Source organism: Cyrtonyx montezumae, unplaced genomic scaffold (genome assembly GCF_038088225.1).
Source record: "Cyrtonyx montezumae isolate F1298 unplaced genomic scaffold, pur_monq_1.0 scaffold_13, whole genome shotgun sequence".
Classification (NCBI taxonomy): domain Eukaryota; kingdom Metazoa; phylum Chordata; class Aves; order Galliformes; family Odontophoridae; genus Cyrtonyx; species Cyrtonyx montezumae.
In genome coordinates, this window is record NW_027071859.1 from 21,855,749 (window position 1) to 21,872,355 (window position 16,607).

General features: G+C 45.3%; 2 protein-coding genes across 3 annotated transcripts in view; both read right to left on the minus strand.

Moving 5' to 3' along the window:
- Nucleotides 1-16,607, minus strand: part of LOC136045124 (glutathione S-transferase) — a 37,313-nt gene that overhangs the window by 8,414 nt on the left and 12,292 nt on the right. The window contains exon 1 of one of the 2 annotated variants that reach the window (XM_065730827.1): nucleotides 1,069-1,198. The exons of the other annotated variant lie outside the window; for it this stretch is intronic. The gene's annotated coding sequence lies outside the window, so the exon portion shown is untranslated. Of the gene's footprint in view, nucleotides 1-1,068; nucleotides 1,199-16,607 lie in introns of those variants that run through there. 2 annotated transcript variants of the gene reach the window in all.
- Nucleotides 2,256-8,203, minus strand: LOC136045126 (glutathione S-transferase-like). The gene is made up of 6 exons (XM_065730829.1): nucleotides 8,084-8,203; nucleotides 6,940-6,991; nucleotides 5,389-5,521; nucleotides 4,663-4,804; nucleotides 4,336-4,467; nucleotides 2,256-2,566 (listed from the first exon to the last, which is right to left on the minus strand). The coding sequence occupies exons 1-6, from the start codon at nucleotides 8,168-8,170 to the stop codon at nucleotides 2,447-2,449; spliced, it is 666 nt and encodes a 221-aa protein (XP_065586901.1). The 5' UTR covers nucleotides 8,171-8,203; the 3' UTR covers nucleotides 2,256-2,446.

The following is a 16,607-nucleotide window of genomic DNA, read 5'->3' on the forward strand; positions in this document are numbered from 1 at the left end:
TGGACAAGACAATCGTAGAGGCCTTACCCAACCTTAACGATACTATCATTCAGTAGACACTGTTTCTCACTCCTGTAAGTGAGTGACTTACACTACACACAATAAAAGTGCTCCCAAACACCATTTTTTTTCCAGTATTACTTATTTCCCAGGTACTCTGGAAACAGACGATGGTCTTGAGTCCCCTCCCCACGAAGGAAGAAGTGCACTGGAGGCTCTCACAGCCTGGACAAGCACTGGACAAGTGCTCCAACCTCCAGCATGTGGGTACAGGCTGGGAACTTCTCTGCAAGGGCAAGCAGCTTATGCAGAAAGAGCAAACTGTGCTGACCTCCCCCAAAGCAGAGAGTTGGCTGTTAATAATCAACCCAAAGCCATGTTTTCCAGTGTCAGCAAAGAGCTCTGATCCAAAAGAGAATAAAAAAAACCACCAAAGAAGCATTTGTAGAAAAATGTCCCCACATCAACACGGCCTGTACTTGTCCATCACAGCTCCCTCAGGGAATGGCCAAGGGATGGAGCTTTGGGGCAGGAGAGGAAGAGCAGACATCTTCCAACAATGGCACTGCTGAGGGACTCAGCTTCAGGCTTTGGGATGAACACCGACTACCGTGGCACAGTGCTGAAGGGGCTGTGTTACAGCTCGGCAACACACGCTCCTTGGAAAAGCAACACATCACATCCCAGTAGCAAACTTGTACCTTTCCAGAGCAGCACTACTGCTGATCTGAACAGAACTTGCTGATCTGAAGAGAAATCACAAACCACCTCTATCTTCTGCCTCGGGCCTCAGCTACAAACAACAGAGCGACAGCTACAGCTGTGAGCACTGGTTGCTTTTTTGTTTCTGTTTTTTTCCTGTTGTTTCGGCTTTTCGGTTTAAAACAACGCGAGCACCGGCCTCGCAGGAAGAAGCACAGAAACAAAGTGCAGAGCGCGTCCGCAGCCCGCGGCCGGAACACAACCGCTCCTCGCCATTGCACAGCTCCACCGGGCTGCTCGGGCAGAGGGACCTCGGAACACAGACCCTGCTGCGGCCAGCCCGCCCTGGGCACTGCAACTGCTTACCAGAGTGCGGTTTCCTCCGGGATTCGGCCCAGCTTCTTCCACCTCCCGAGCTGGAAGAAGCGCCTGCAAGAGAACAACGACGAATCACACATTGCACAGCTAAGCAGCGCGCAGCCACTGGGCTCCGGACTTCCCCCGCTCGCACTGAACGTGAACCTGACCCTGACCCTGACCCTGACCCTGACCCTGACCCTGACCCGGCCTCAGTCCTGGCCCACGCCCCGGCGCCGCCCGTCTCCCCGCCGCCGCAGCCGAACGTCGCCCCGCCGCCGGAGCCGCGCAGCAGCTGCTCCGCCCGCCCCGCCCCGCCCCGCCCCGCCCCGCGTCGGCTGTGGGCGGCCCCGGCGCTCCGCGCTGTTGGGCGGCGCTGCGGCGCTGAGCGGGGACGGCGAAGCGAGGCCGCCCAGGACGAGCTGCGTCGGCCTTGGCTTCGTGGAAGCGCTGCTCGGCGATCAACTCAGTATCGTTTTCATCAAAAATCCAAAGCACGGGGCCGTGTCGGCCTCTGGAAACAGACTGAGCTGAAAGCAGAAGGGGTTAGCGGGAGTTTCAGGGGCTGCTGCTGGCCCAGCTTCGCACTGGCACTGCTACAACATCCACTCTTTGTGGCTTCTGCTGCTGCAGTTACAGACTAGGGGAATGTGCTGAACGCCCATGTACGTACCCAACCTCAACCTTGCTGGACTCTGAGTAGCAGAGCTGGATTCCAGGGATTATTACACACAGCTCAAAACTGAGTTCAGCATCAGTTGCCACAAAGCTGTGCACATCAAGGACCTGCTAGCATCTGCTGCCAGCCAGAGCCTCCCTTCATCCAACCCTGACAGCTTCTCCACTCTGCTGTTGGCTTCAAGCATTCCTCTTTTGGTCCAGTGCACTTGGTGCCCACAGCTGGCTGTTTGGTAAAAGAGATATTGGTGCAGAGGCCGTTCATGAGGCGGAGATGCTACTGACATAGCACAAGTGCAATAGGACCCCAATCCCAAAGTACACCAAAGCGAGGAACATCTGAGTTCAGAGGAAAGCTGAATTCAAACACTTCACCTCCATTAGGCCACAGCCTGCACGCTCTGCCAACCTCTTTCCAGAATGGCTGAGCTCCCACTTACTCCAGCAACGCCAGGAAACACCAGAAAGAGAGAACAAGAGAGCTCTCAGATGTGTAAGTAGCAGCAAGAAGTCACTGAATGTACGTTTTAATATCAACTTTATTTCTGGACAACTCCTGAAGATAATTTGTTTCATTTGAGACAACTGAGATAACAACTTCATTTGCTAACGTACAAATGAAAGTAGTGAAATTAAACCAATTTCTTCAATTACAAACAGGAAACACAAGACACAGTGGAACAGAATTTCAATTCGTTTATGTTGCTGCTCAATGGAAAATTGCTATCACATTTGGTATTTCTTTTTCCTGTAGAGGTGGTTTCCTTGGACTGCCAGGCTGCAAGAATTTCTTGATGCTGGGGATATTGCTTGTTCTTGCTTTAAAACTCTACCAAACAAAAAGAAAACAGCACTATACTTAACAACCAAAGACAACTCTCAGAGTAGCACTACACTGGATGACATGATCCTGGTGCCTGGTTCCTGGTGGCTGCAGTTTAGGGCCATTTCTCTAAAGAGGGTTTATAAATGCTCTGGATGTGGATCTCAAACACAACCGAAGGAGGTTTGCATTTGAGTCTCTAGGAGGTAGGGAGAGCTTGCAGAGACAGATCCCCACAAACTGCAAGACTGGCAGTCACCCACCACATTAACATGAGTGAATGAATGCTGGATTCAGCACCTGGGATGCAGCAACCACAGCTGTAAGTACAGAGTGGGAGCAGAGAGGCTGGAGAGCAGCCCCTAGAAAACGGATCTGGGATTCTGTTTGATGATGAGTTGGATCAGAGGTAGCAGTGTGTCCTGGAGTCCCATAGGGCCAACGCACCCCAGGGTGCCCCAAGTCCAGTGCTGCCACCAGGCAAGGGAAGGGGTTGCCCCACTCTGCTCTGTGCTGCTTCACCTCCAGCACTGTGTGCAGGTTTGGCTGCCACAACGTAAGAAGGATATAAAATTATTACAGAGTATCCACAGGGGGCTACACAGATGGCAAAGGGCCTGCAGGGCAAGAGACATGAGGAGCAGATGAAGTCCCTTGGTGTGTACAGCCCAGAGCAGAGGAGTTAAGGGGAGGCCTCATGGTGGCTGCAGCTCCTCACAGGGAGCGGATGGCAGCGCTGAGCTCTGCTCTCTGCGACAGTGATGGGGCCAGAGGGAAGGGCATGGGGACCTCTCCAGCCAGGGTCAGTCTGGGAATTACAAAAAGGATTTTCACCAGAGAGTGGTGGGCATGATGGAGGCTGCACAGGGCAGTGGGCACAATCCCAGAATCCAGAATCACAGAATATCAGGAATTGGAAAGGAACTCGAAAGATTGTCTAGTGCAATACCCCAGACAGAGCAGGTTAGGTCACCCAGGAATGCATCTAGGTGGATTTTGAATGCCTCAGAAAAGGAGACCAAACAACCTCTATGGGCAGCCCATCCCAGTGTTCAGTTATTCTTACAGTGAAGAATTTTTTCTCATATGTGTGTGGAACCTCCTATGTTCCAACTTGCACCTGCTGCCCCCTGTCCTATCCCTGGATCTCACTGAGAGGAGCCTGGCTCCATCTCCTAACACTCACCCTTGACATATTTATCAACGCTAATGAGGTCACCCCTCAGTCTCCTGCAAGCTAAACAGACCCATCTCCCACAGTCTTTCCTCATAAGAGTGATACACCACACTCTTAACCACCTTTGTGGCCATGTGCTGGACGCTCTCAAGCAGTTCCCTGTCCTTTTTGAACTTGGACCCAGACCTAGACAATATTCCAGATGTAGTCTCTCCAGGGCAAAGTAGAGGGGGAGGAAGGGTTGAAGGAGTGATCAGACAACACACTCAGACAATGGGTTTGAATTCTGGGTGGTCCTCTGTGGAGCCAGGAGCTGGAATCAGTCCTCCTTGAGGGCCTCTTCCAACTCAAGATATTATGGGATTTTAAGAATCTATGCTTCAGCCTACTTTCTCTTACAATACTGTGGTAGCTGCAGCAACAGAAGGCCACCGTAACCACCACTATTTCAGGCTGGCCAAAACCACTTAGGATATTTCTTTGTTATTTTCACTTCTATCCTTACCTCCCCACACCCTCACTTTCTCAACCAGCTTAAATCACTGCTTATATTCTGGTTTATTTCCATTAAAACTGTATAAGCAAGAGAGGAAACTACCTGCAAGAGAGGAAATTTTGCAAGTACATCAGGCTTCAACTCTTCCACTAATAAAATGGTCTCCAGCAAACTCACATCTGCTCTGCTCAGCTTGTTGCCAACAAGGAAGTCATGTCCATGATCTTTCAAAACCTAAAAACACAGAACAGGGACCTGAAGTAGGTGTGAAATGTGCGTGCCACTTCATATTATTTGAAACAAGGTCATTCTCTCATGGAATTGTCCCTGAAGCAAAGAAAAGTAATGAGAACATCTGTATTACAAACTGATCACCTGACCACTCTGTCATCACAGCTATTATTAAGCCACTAAATCTTTGCCATGTACCTTCTCAAAGACAGGGAAGTATCTGTTTGTGGCCTTGTCCAAAATATTAGGAAGCTCTTTCTTCTTTTCATCCACTGATTTGAATTCATGGTACATGATTAACTCATTCAGATCTGCCATTCCTTCCACATACATGTCAATTCTGAAAGGAACACAGCCAGTTGGTCAGCTCAAATAGAGGAAGTCTGAACAGCACAACAGGAACTAGTTGAACCCCTCAGTAGAAGCCTGTACTCAGTAGTTTTTCAGTAGGGGAAATACTTCTCTGCAATAATTTTTTCTTTGCAAATATGAATACAGAATTGACATATGTGTATCCAAAGCCATGCTAAAGCTCTTATCAGCTGTGTTTAATCAAACTAGCAGTCTATACAATTCCTAATAAATACCTTAAAATGTGCTTATTACATTGAAGCATTTTAGAATACTTCAGGTTAAACCATGGTTCCCCAGTGCTTTTGCTTTTCTTTTTTTCCTCTGATAACTGTACTGACTTCTGATCTTTATGAATTCCTTAATGCCTTTCTGCCTGCCTTATCTAGCTTTTTATTACCATTGTAGACATTATCTGCATTCAAGTTCAACACATGCTCTAACAAAGTTTGCTGAGCCACTGTGATTCTGAATGTGAGCAGAGATAGATATTCTGTGTTACAACACAATTTGTTATGCAGTCAAGTAGTATTAGCTGTATGCTAACAAACAAAGGCAGTACTGGTACAGTACAGGGCTCTCTCCTTCAGGTCCTTCCCGTAGAGATTGTATTTTGCTGCGATGTAGTTGAGGATGGCTCTGCTCTGCACCATCTTCATCCCATCGATCTCTACCATGGGCACCTGCTGGAACAGCAGGAATCCATCTGGGGAAGAAGAAGACAAAGAGAAGCTCAGTGTGTGACTGAAGATCACTTACAAGGATGTGGGAAAATAACCACCACTATTTCTGATTTGTGGCACGCTTCCTCACCGTCATAAAAAATTTGATGTGGAAAAAGTCCTGCGGGAACCTAGAGTACTGTTAATATCAGTGCCCATGTTTAGTGTTAATACACACATTAATATTTATCTCAAAGTCTCCAAGACTTGACCTTATACTGTAGAATAGTGGTTGGTGTTTCTCACAATTCCTGGAACAGCTGAACACCACTTGATATGAGACTGTAGTTGCATAAATCCCTGAGGAAGATGAGGATTGCAAAAGCCACTCTCAGCTCAGCCATCTCTGAAAAGCCAAGCAATGAGCATGGATGTGTAATTGGATTTGGAGGAAATGCCAGTAACCAGTCTCACAGCAATGGAATGTAAAGACAGAAAGGTGAAATGCTGCAAGGAAAACCACAGTGCACCACAAGTACACATTAAACTCAGAGAGCTAGAACTCTGGCTTTGTACAGGTGATCAAAGGACAGCTTTGTGTGCAACCTGAAATATGAATGAATTTTGGGATGATCTGACTGCAGGAAATGTATCGACACGGGGCAAGTGCCAATGGTTTCACATGGATACAGAGAGGCTGCCATCTGAACACCAGGAAACACTGCTGCTGAGTGTGTGATGGAGCACAGAGCTCAGAGGCTGTGGAGTCTCCTCCTTGGAAACCTTCAAAAGTCACGTGGATGTGCTCTTGGTTACCTACTCTGGGTGTCTCTGCTTGAGCATGAGCAGGGCCAGATGGATCCCGAGGTGTTCCTGACTGCTGCATGCATCTCTAATACCATCTGTTGGAGTGTGTCCAGAGGAGGGCCACAAAAGTGATCCAAGGGATGGAACACCTCTCCTATGAGGACAGCTGAGAGAGCTGAGGCTGTTCAGCCAGAACAGAAGGCTGCGAGAGATCTGATAGCAGACTTTCAGTATCTAACAGGGAGCTGCAGAAAAGGGGACAGGCTCTTTAGCAGGGTCTGTGGCGACAGAACAAGGGGAAATGTTTTCAAGCTTAAAGAGAGTAGATTTAGATTTAAGTCTTCTATAGTGAGGCTGGTGAGGCGCTGGTACAGGCTGCCCAGAAATGTGGTTGATGCCTCGGCCCTGGGAGACTTCCAAGGTGATGCTGGACCAGGATCTGGGCAACCTGATGTAGCTGTGTATATCTCTGTACATTGCAGGGGAGTAGGACTATGTGGCCTTCAAAGGTTCCTTCCAACTTCAAGGATTCTATGATTCTGTACAAGCCACTCTAGGTTTTCTTCTCAAGAGACAAAAGATTCCTTTCATGTTCTAGGACACACAGTTCCGATCATCATTATTATCTGATTATCAAAAAGGGAAGGAAACTTACCCGTCCTTAACTTTTGGAAATCAGCCTTTGTTTCCATGAATTTTTCTTCAAACTGTGGGGAGCAGAAGAAAAACTGTTCTGACTGCATGCTTTAATGTCTGCTTGTCATGAGACAACAAGGGCCCAAAAAGCAGTGCTGCTGAGAATTTTGTTTTAGAAAAGCCAAATCAGGTTTTAAAGAATTAGCTTGCCCTTGCCATATTGCCTCCCCATCTCTCTCCCATTCAATTGAGATGTCTTCAGGGCAAGAACCTACCTAGGTTGCTCCAAAAGTAATGCCTCCTTTCCCCTCTCCCCCTCCCCCCCACCATGGAAACTACAACGGATACAAAGAGCACAGTTATACTATTTGATAGACCAAATTCTCAGCAACAAAACACTCTTCTTCAACACAGTCACCACCATCAGCTATGAATTTTCATCAGCGATGAACGAGAGTCTGCATGCCTTGTCAGTGAAAATCTGCATGGCTATGTGCATGGCTTGTCTTTCACATCGCTGTTGAAAGCTGCTGAGGCGCCTCGCTGTGCTCACATCCACTGTTTATCCTCCATAACTGTTCAGAAAACACTGATGAATGTCAGTGGATGCCACCTTTTCTGCATGGAGGAATTCAGTCCCACACCTTTGCTTCATACGCACGTTCGTGTCAGATGCCATTGTGTCAGACTGCCCCTCTGCTGCCATCTTTCTCACGGCAACAAAATGTAATCAAACACTGCCAGGAAGGTTCAGCCTCTACTGACACATCACAAAGGGGCATTACTTTCACAGCAATCCACCTGCACACCTATGGGCATAACGTATATGCTACTTTGGACACTCAGAGTAAACTAGAGGCCATCAGAACTTGAAGGGCTCAACTCTTCTCATTAGAGGATAAGAAGATAAGTTCTGCTGCTGTGGCTTTAAATGATTTCTTTCACTTGTCACAAGGGAGATGAATGTATAATGCTAACAGTGGGACGGACTGACACGTGGCGCCTGGAAAAGAAACAGGAACCTGGTCATCATTTGCTTGGTGATGGTTGTGCAATGCATTAAATGGAGAATCTGAAACTGCTGGTATGTCCCATTTTTTTCATAAGGAATACTATAAATGGGTATTTGCCACCTGCTTTTAGTATAACAACCCCAGACAAACCTCAACTCCAGCAGCTGCTAGTAGCCACCTTATTGGTTCCATTCGGCCTCGTATATTGGCATAGTGCAGCACTGGTTTCCCAGACATCTTTCCACGTATCCGATTTCCTGATATCTGCAACAAAGAGCTGTCACAAATACAGAAGGATCAGAATGCTGTTTTTCAATCTCCAGCTGATTCTCAAACACTGCTCAAAGTTGTCTCCTTTTAAACCAATGACTGATGATGCATGACAGTCATCAAATCATCAGAGGAAACGAGTGAGAAAGCATTGAAAAGTGGTATTTCACATATGCAGTTTAGTTAAGCAGAACTGTGTTCTGGCAGCAATTTGCTGGTTTCTCTAGGAGAATATTGATAGACAGAGTCCAAGCCTTTCCTAATGTCTTTGTAGAACATATCCACAGACTTTCTCTCATTCATTGGCAGGTTGCTCATTCATAGAAGGAGATGAGCTTGGTCAAGCAGGAAATTCCTTACATGGACCCTTGCAGTTTATGCCTGAATCCCTGCTTGTTCAGAACAAGCCATGTGATTACACTCATGCCATTTTGCTCCCAGACCTTTCCTGATACAGAGGCCAGGCAGGCAGGACTACAATTGGCTGGCTTTTCTTTCTGATCCTTCTAAGACATGAGTGTCACATTAGGAAGCCTCCAGGCTTCTGGGACATCCTTGTTTTACCAGGACTATTGAGAAATGATGGAAAGTGACTTGATAAGCTGTCCTACTAACTCCATCAGTACCCTAAATGAGGAGCCCATCTGGTCCCATGGACATGAGACAGTCCTGCTGGAATTTCAGGTTGCTAACTGTTTCTTCCTGAACTATGGGGGTTTTATGCTGCTCCCCACCTCTGTCTTCCAGCTCATGGGGCTGAGAATCCTATAGATAAGTGATCTGAGTATTGAAGACAGAAGTAAAGATAGAAATACAATTCTTTTAAGGACTTTTCCTCATCCTCAGTGGTAATGTTGCCTGTTGCACCCTGTAAAGGATGGAGATTACTTCTCTACTAGTCAGTAATCTGTCTTTTTTCCTAAGAGTCTCAGCAAAAGTTCCCTGCTCAGACAGGTCAGCCTTCCTCCCCACCAGCTCATCTTATGGCACAGAGGAACACTTTGTCCCTGTGACTTTAGGATTTCCTATTTGAGCAATGTCCAGCCTTCCTGGACCTCTTTCCTCCCCACTTCCTAATGGGTAAGGATTGGGGCAAGGACAATGTCTTGACCTTATGATTCCCAGCTCAGACCAATTCACAACAGTCCCCATTCCTCTCCTTTCTTTAGTCCAGAACACAGTATTGTCTGCTGACATTCAGCTAGCCATGACCACAGACAGAGCAAAGTGAGATCCCTGCTGTGAAAGACAGAAACTGTTTTCTTTTGTCTCAAAGTTTGCTTCGTAAGGCCTTTTCTGGTGACAAGACTCTGACTGATAACTGCCGGTTATCTGGATGGGTGTTATGGTGCCATTGTCTCTGCTTACGGTTGTAAAGATAAGCAGAAATAGGTGCAAATAGTCTTTCCCGTGGGAGTACGGCTTGGAGAAGCTTACCACCACAAAGACAATGCTCCTGCATGGCAATGAAGGCAACATCCGCTGCTGGCTTATCTGTTGGGCCAGACATGTCACACACAAATAAACTCCTGAGAAATGGGGATAAAAGGCCTTCACTGAACTAAGGATTTTGGAGAAGAACTCCCAAAGAAGAAATCTTTGAGGAGAACTCCCGAAGAGACTTAGGACGGACCCTGAGGCCTGCTTGCCGCCTTCTCCCATCCCCCGCGGTGACCAGACAAGTTCCTGAGATCAACGGACCTACTACGAACCTCGCTGGATCCACGGTGGTGATTATATCTCTCTTGCTTTCTGCCAAGTCTCCTTGCTTTTCATCTCTTTTCTATCGCACACCTTCCCTTCCCCATATCCCTAAGCAACTAGTATTTGTAATAAACTGGTTGGGCTAACATTTGACCCGTTGTGTCTTAATCTCGCCATCGGGTATACATATACATATAAAGAACCTCGTCTCCCTCCTTTATATTGGAGCGTGACATTTTAATGGCGTAGTCGGCAGGATAACCGACAGTGAGAGTGTTGCCTTTCCAGGTATAGCTGATGTGTGTACCTTCTGGAGTTGCCCGGAGTGATATTTTTGATAATCTAGATGTGAGTGCCTCTCCAGAAAGAATCACTCCGCATATTGAGTTTTAAGTGTGAAATTTGAGCTTTTTTCCCGTGTGTGCCTCCTGGAGTTGTAAGGATTGAGAATTGTGATAATTTAGACGTGTGTACCTCTCCAGGAAGAATCACTCCGCATATTGAAACTTAACTGTGTCTTTGGAACTGTTTGTGTGTATGCCTCTCGGGAACCTATTAAGTAATTTTGAGTCCCGTGAAGATTATTGTGCATTCTCGAAATGTACGGGTTCCTCCTAACTTAGGTGTGGGGTTTGAAGGTTTTTTTTTGTTCTCTGTGTGGTTTCACAGGGAAGTGAGAAGCGATTTACGTATTTGCATTTTCTTTGATCTTCTTTGACTTTTGCATGCTCCTCTCAGTAAACAGAGGAGTGATTTGAGCAATTGCATTTGTTTGACTCGAAGTTTTGGATACTGTTCCCTCCCTCTTTCTACGTGTAGATTTTTCTGCACATTGAGAAATGAGCGACAGGATAGTCACAATGAAAGGTGAAGATGTATTATTTGACCTTTTAGAAAAGCACGGTGCCAGACCCTCGTTAACAGGGGTAGACTGGGCACGGCAGAACTGGTATAACGTGCAGAGCGTCTCTGACCGTATTAGTGTTTTGCAAAAGAATGCTCGTACCCGAGCTGGGAAAGGAAAGGCATTTATTTGTGCAGTATTGGGTTCAGCTCTGGTTGCAGCCATAGAATTCCGCGACCAGCAGCTTAAAGCAGAGAGCGAAGCTTTACAAGCACTGCAGGAATCGGTTAAAGTAAGTCAGGAGCTGATAAAATCTCTGCAAAATCAAATCGCAAACCTAGAGAAGCAGTTAGAAAGGGAAAAACATAATTCTGATCTGTTGCATATAGCTTTAAGGGAAGTGTTAACGGGTAAGGATGCTAGTGATACTATTGCACCTCAAGAGAAAATTTATCCAAGGGAGGAATTGCAAAGTTTAAAGGCAAATATTGACAAATTAGAAGCTCCCCCAGCTCAGTTGCGTCCTTTAATAAAAACTGAGTATTCATACGATAATGGCGAGGATTTAGATCCTCAAATGAACATTAAAGAAACCCCTTTTTCTGCTACTGAGCTAGCAAAATTGAAAAGAGATTTTGGCCGCTCTCCTAAAGAATCAGAAACAGAGTACGTATGGAGGGTCAGCCTCACGGGTGGAGACCAGATACTTCTAACCGAAAAAGAGGCTGAAGGTTATTGGGGACCAGGAGTATTTTTAACTACTGGTAACAATCGTGCTCCCTGGTCCCTCACACAGAGAGCTGCCTATTGGGCAGGTGGTCTTAACCCTCTAGAAAGGGGAGACCCCCTTGCCATTACTGGGACAGTTGATCAGTTAGTAGAAAGTGTTCAAAAGGCTGCTTGTCTGCAAATGATGTATGATAGAAAGCTGCAGCCACACCATGAATCCCCTATGATGATGCCTGTTGATCCTGAGAGGATGACTCCTTTAATTAGGGGGCTTCCTGAATCATTAAAACCTATAGGTATACAACTACAAGGAAAAATACAGGCTATGCCTCAGGGAGAAAGAATTCAGGCAGCGTTAGAAGGTGCTGCAGCCTCTAACCATCAGCAGTCAGGATATAAAGTATGGACGTGGGGGGAGGTTGCCCAAGAATTAATTAACTATGGGAGAAAATATGGACCAGTGACTTCCTTCAACAGTAAATTTGAGATAAAGGCAGTGAGGCGTGCAGTGGCCAATTCGACCCCTCCCCTATCTAACCGGGACCCCCACAGATCTAAAAGGTTCTCATTTTCAGTGAAACCAAGTGGGCGAAATATAAATCATAAACGTAATAGTTTTTGGATGCTGGGCCGGCAGAAGGGCATTCCGCGAGAACTAATGGATGGATTTCCTACAGACAGATTAGAGAAGTTAGTTAATGGCTGGCCAAAACAAAAGTCTGAAAGACGTGACACTCCACCTCCGAGTGTCCCCAACTTTGGAATCAGTACGGGCACTAGGACCGCAGGAAAACTAAGGCTCTCGCCCCTCTCAAGTGAGTGGGGGGGAGGAGGGTGGATGTACATTAGAAAACTTACAACAAAAGGAAACGACCTGTTAAATACTCTTAGAAGGCTAGGGATGCCTGGGAAAAGGAATACCAAAGTACCACTCACAGGATTATTCCCTCATCTTAACCATATTAACAAGCCCCAAAAGGGCAAGCCGATGTCCTCTTTTGTTTTACAGAAGACCCCCGTTGGACCTTGACTGAACACAGAAAGGCAGACAACTGACTTTAATCATTTGTGTTTTGGGACAAATGCTGAAGACTTGATCATACTAGAACGCTGACTATACCTCTTGATTACACTGTATTACATTGTATTTCGGTTGCATAGTATTGTGTTTCAGGTTGTTGTGGGTGTGGGTGTTGTCTTTAGGCGCGTCACACTTGGGTTTGAGTTTTCACAGGTTTTGTGGCTTACTGGCTACTCCCTGCACAGTAATGCCGTTTCTTTTGATCCCTTCTTCTACCTCTTTTTATCAAACTGACTATGATTTGCATGTAACTCTGCTATGGTGTTTCCAACTTCCTAATAAATTTGGAAATGAACCAAAGGACCCATCTAGTGTCTGTCAGATGTGGCCACAAAAAAGAAACCCATTATGTTGTTTATTGTAACACCAGTCCAGGAGTTCCATCCAAAACATGGTTGTTGGAAAGTGTTTATGTTTTGTTGAGTAAGGTGTATGTTTCTGTGATGTTTCTGTGTATGTTTCTCTAATGTTTTATATTATGGGATATGCTAAACACACTATCCTGCGAAAGTTCTATGATTATAACAATACTTGAACTTGCCAAACTAGTATATATCTCTGTCAGCATTTCAATCGCTTTTGAGATGCTTAAATGACAATTCGGTTCATATTTAACCTTGAAGCAACATGCAGTATTGCAGCGTGGTGAAGTTATACCTTCACTCAGCCTATTAGAAAACATGTTTGTTCCATCTATGATCTTTGAAAACATTACATGGCAAATCCACGTATTGTTGAATTAGACTAGATATGCATTCTGAGAATTAAAATCACCAATGCAAGAAGTACTGATAATGCATTGCAAAACCAGTTAGTGCTTGGTATGTTGTTAAGGAATAGGTTGTTTGTGACAAAGTGAATAACTCTAGTTGTTGTCTAAAATCGATGGAAATGGTAAAGCTGTTTAACAAATTGCCCAGGGTATATGGAAAATTGCCCATGTTGCTATCCAAACTTGGAAAGGCTTGGACTCTGATCTTATTTTTCCTGGCCTTCCGGGTGGCCCATGGGTGAAATGTATTCTATTTTAACTATTGTGTGTAGTTGCAACACTTCTGTCTATTCCTTGCATGATTCCCTGTTATATTCAATTTATTGCATGATTCCCTGTTATATTCAATTTATTCAATATGTTGTAACTTCAATGCACATTGTAACTGCTTCAACTAATGATGGACAAAACCAACAGATCAGAGTAACATTTGTAACTAAGCCCGAGAAATCTGTTACAGCAATTTTGTAACATTTAATTCCTCCTTACTCCCCCCACCCCTCTTTTCCCTTCTGCTTGTTTTTGTTTTTTAACTTTCCCTCACCACCGTGGACAGATGTTTGCGCATCAGTTTCAAGCAATCTTTGAGCCACCGGGTGGTGTGAAAGACAGAAACTGTTTTCTTTTGTCTCAAAGTTTGCTTCGTAAGGCCTTTTCTGGTGACAAGACTCTGACTGATAACTGCCGGTTATCTGGATGGGTGTTATGGTGCCATTGTCTCTGCTTACGGTTGTAAAGATAAGCAGAAATAGGTGCAAATAGTCTTTCCCGTGGGAGTACGGCTTGGAGAAGCTTACCACCACAAAGACAATGCTCCTGCATGGCAATGAAGGCAACATCCGCTGCTGGCTTATCTGTTGGGCCAGACATGTCACACACAAATAAACTCCTGAGAAATGGGGATAAAAGGCCTTCACTGAACTAAGGATTTTGGAGAAGAACTCCCAAAGAAGAAATCTTTGAGGAGAACTCCCGAAGAGACTTAGGACGGACCCTGAGGCCTGCTTGCCGCCTTCTCCCATCCCCCGCGGTGACCAGACAAGTTCCTGAGATCAACGGACCTACTACGAACCTCGCTGGATCCACGGTGGTGATTATATCTCTCTTGCTTTCTGCCAAGTCTCCTTGCTTTTCATCTCTTTTCTATCGCACACCTTCCCTTCCCCATATCCCTAAGCAACTAGTATTTGTAATAAACTGGTTGGGCTAACATTTGACCCGTTGTGTCTTAATCTCACCATCGGGTATACATATACATATAAAGAACCTCGTCTCCCTCCTTTATATTGGAGCGTGACACCTGCTCAATTCAGCTGCAGCTCATGCTGGAAGTTAAAGCAGTAACTGTCTCCAGGCACATGGGCACCTGCTCCATTCAGGACCATGGCACAGCAAACACAGTGAAGGCGTAGGCAGTACACAGTTTATACTCGCAGCACAGTCATGAAAAACAAGTCAACACAAAAGCTGCAGTATGAACAGAAGCAGAAAGCAAATGTCTACAGCGAAATATGTCACCCTTGTTAAGTAGCATGCCACTGTCTCTAAAGTAGGAACCACTTCACACTTCTGAGATCTAAACTGATTTTTCTTCACTTTTTATACCAACCTCTGCACAAAGCCATGTTAGCAAATAATGCACCTGCAGGCATTTAATTAACAAAATCTGTCCACTGCCTTTAGCTTCAAGTACACAATTCCCTATGCACATCCCAAAGCAAAAAATCTTACCTTGACTGGAACTCGCTCTGAGCTCTCAGCAGCTTTGCCCTGAGTTCACAGCTTTTAGCTCCTCCTACAAAGCAAACTGAAGGCACTTCTCTGCCGTTGAGTAACACTATTTCTTAATCAGTTTAAACATTTAGTTTTAACCCATTATTACCTACAAGAAGAGAATTCCTGACTACTGCTGACAGTGCACATATGTAACACTTGTCACCATCATTTGAGACAACCGTGCCAGCACCAAATTTTATACTTGCCATTTTCACCATATGGCAACTTGCTGACTAAAAATAATTGGAGCTGCCAAAGACCTTTAGTGTTTTTTTTAAAAAGATACCAGAATAGTAATCAAATTTTGATAAAAATATGTCACGATTTTGTAATTTTGAACCTCTTTACACATGCTGCATCAACTACTTCATCTACTTCATCATCTTCATTCCCTTCCCTTCCTCTTGAGGCAGGGGATGTTCACTCAGCACCTTTTCATCTGAAGAACCTCAGTTTTGAACACACAAGTGTTTCTTTCTTACTGTCAAAGACATTAACTTGGGAAAAATGACTGCTGCTAATGAGAGTAGGAGGCGGTGACAGGAGAGTGCTATCAGGAGGGCCAACCGCCAGCTGTTTATGATACCTTCATTGACTCTAAAGAGTTTAGTATCCCACGGTCTCCCCTTGCCTCCACCACGTACCTGACTACCACTTTAATAGCTGTAGGCACCACAGGCACAAAGGGTCAGTGTGCTCTGTGAAAATCTGCTGAATCACCCCAGGCTTGAACGTGGGCCAGGATACCCTGCGGCTGCTACACAGTGGGAGTACAAACTGTAGTCAGAGAAATGAGCTGTTACAGGACAGAGCTTGCTCCTTCTGGTGCTCCTTATAGATAACAATGGACAGCACAGATTTGCTGCTGATCTCCTTTCAATAGACCTAAATCCATACAGGATGAATCCCTCACCAAACCCTGGAGCTGCAGCCGATATCCAAACCAAAGCCAGCAGTATGCACTCCAAAGGTCAATATCTGGCATGTCTGAAGGCATCTGATTTTTAAGTACTTTTCAGTTCAGATGAACCACACAGGTGTTAAAGCTAGGGAAAATATCAAATGTATACCTTAACTATGAATATTCAACACTGGTGCTGCTGCTGGCCACCAGCTTATTCCCAGTTGGTGTCTTCCTTTACAATAATATGACAAATATACATAATAATTGTTTTTCATACACAAACACATTTCCTGACAAAGCATAGGAAAGTTTTGCATCAACAGATTTTGGCAATTTCTCCTCTCTCATAATTAGTGTCAGAATTACTTTGGCTTGGGTTGGAGCTATGCTCAGAATTCCAAGGCAGTCTTTAAAATGGAAGGGAAACTGGTGCATGCACAAACTGCATTATCATATTAACAGGACGAGGAGGGAATGGAGGGAAGGGAGCCTCAGATGTGAGACCTGCAGGGATATGCCAGGCCCTGCCTTGCTGCACATACTAAGATCACATCTGATGTCTTGTATGATTCAAAGCAACTGGATACTTCTTGT

Excerpts from the sequence above, each read along its gene's own strand:
- LOC136045126 (XM_065730829.1), bottom strand. The coding sequence starts at position 8,170 with ATGTCTGGGAAACCAGTGCTGCACTATGCCAATATACGAGGCCGAATG. Across the intron at positions 5,522-6,939 it reads TTTCCAAAAGTTAAGGACGG|ATGGATTCCTGCTGTTCCAG; the intron begins GTAAGTTTCCTT and ends CTTCTTCCCCAG. Across the intron at positions 4,805-5,388 it reads GACCTGAAGGAGAGAGCCCT|AATTGACATGTATGTGGAAG; the intron begins GTACTGTACCAG and ends TGTTCCTTTCAG.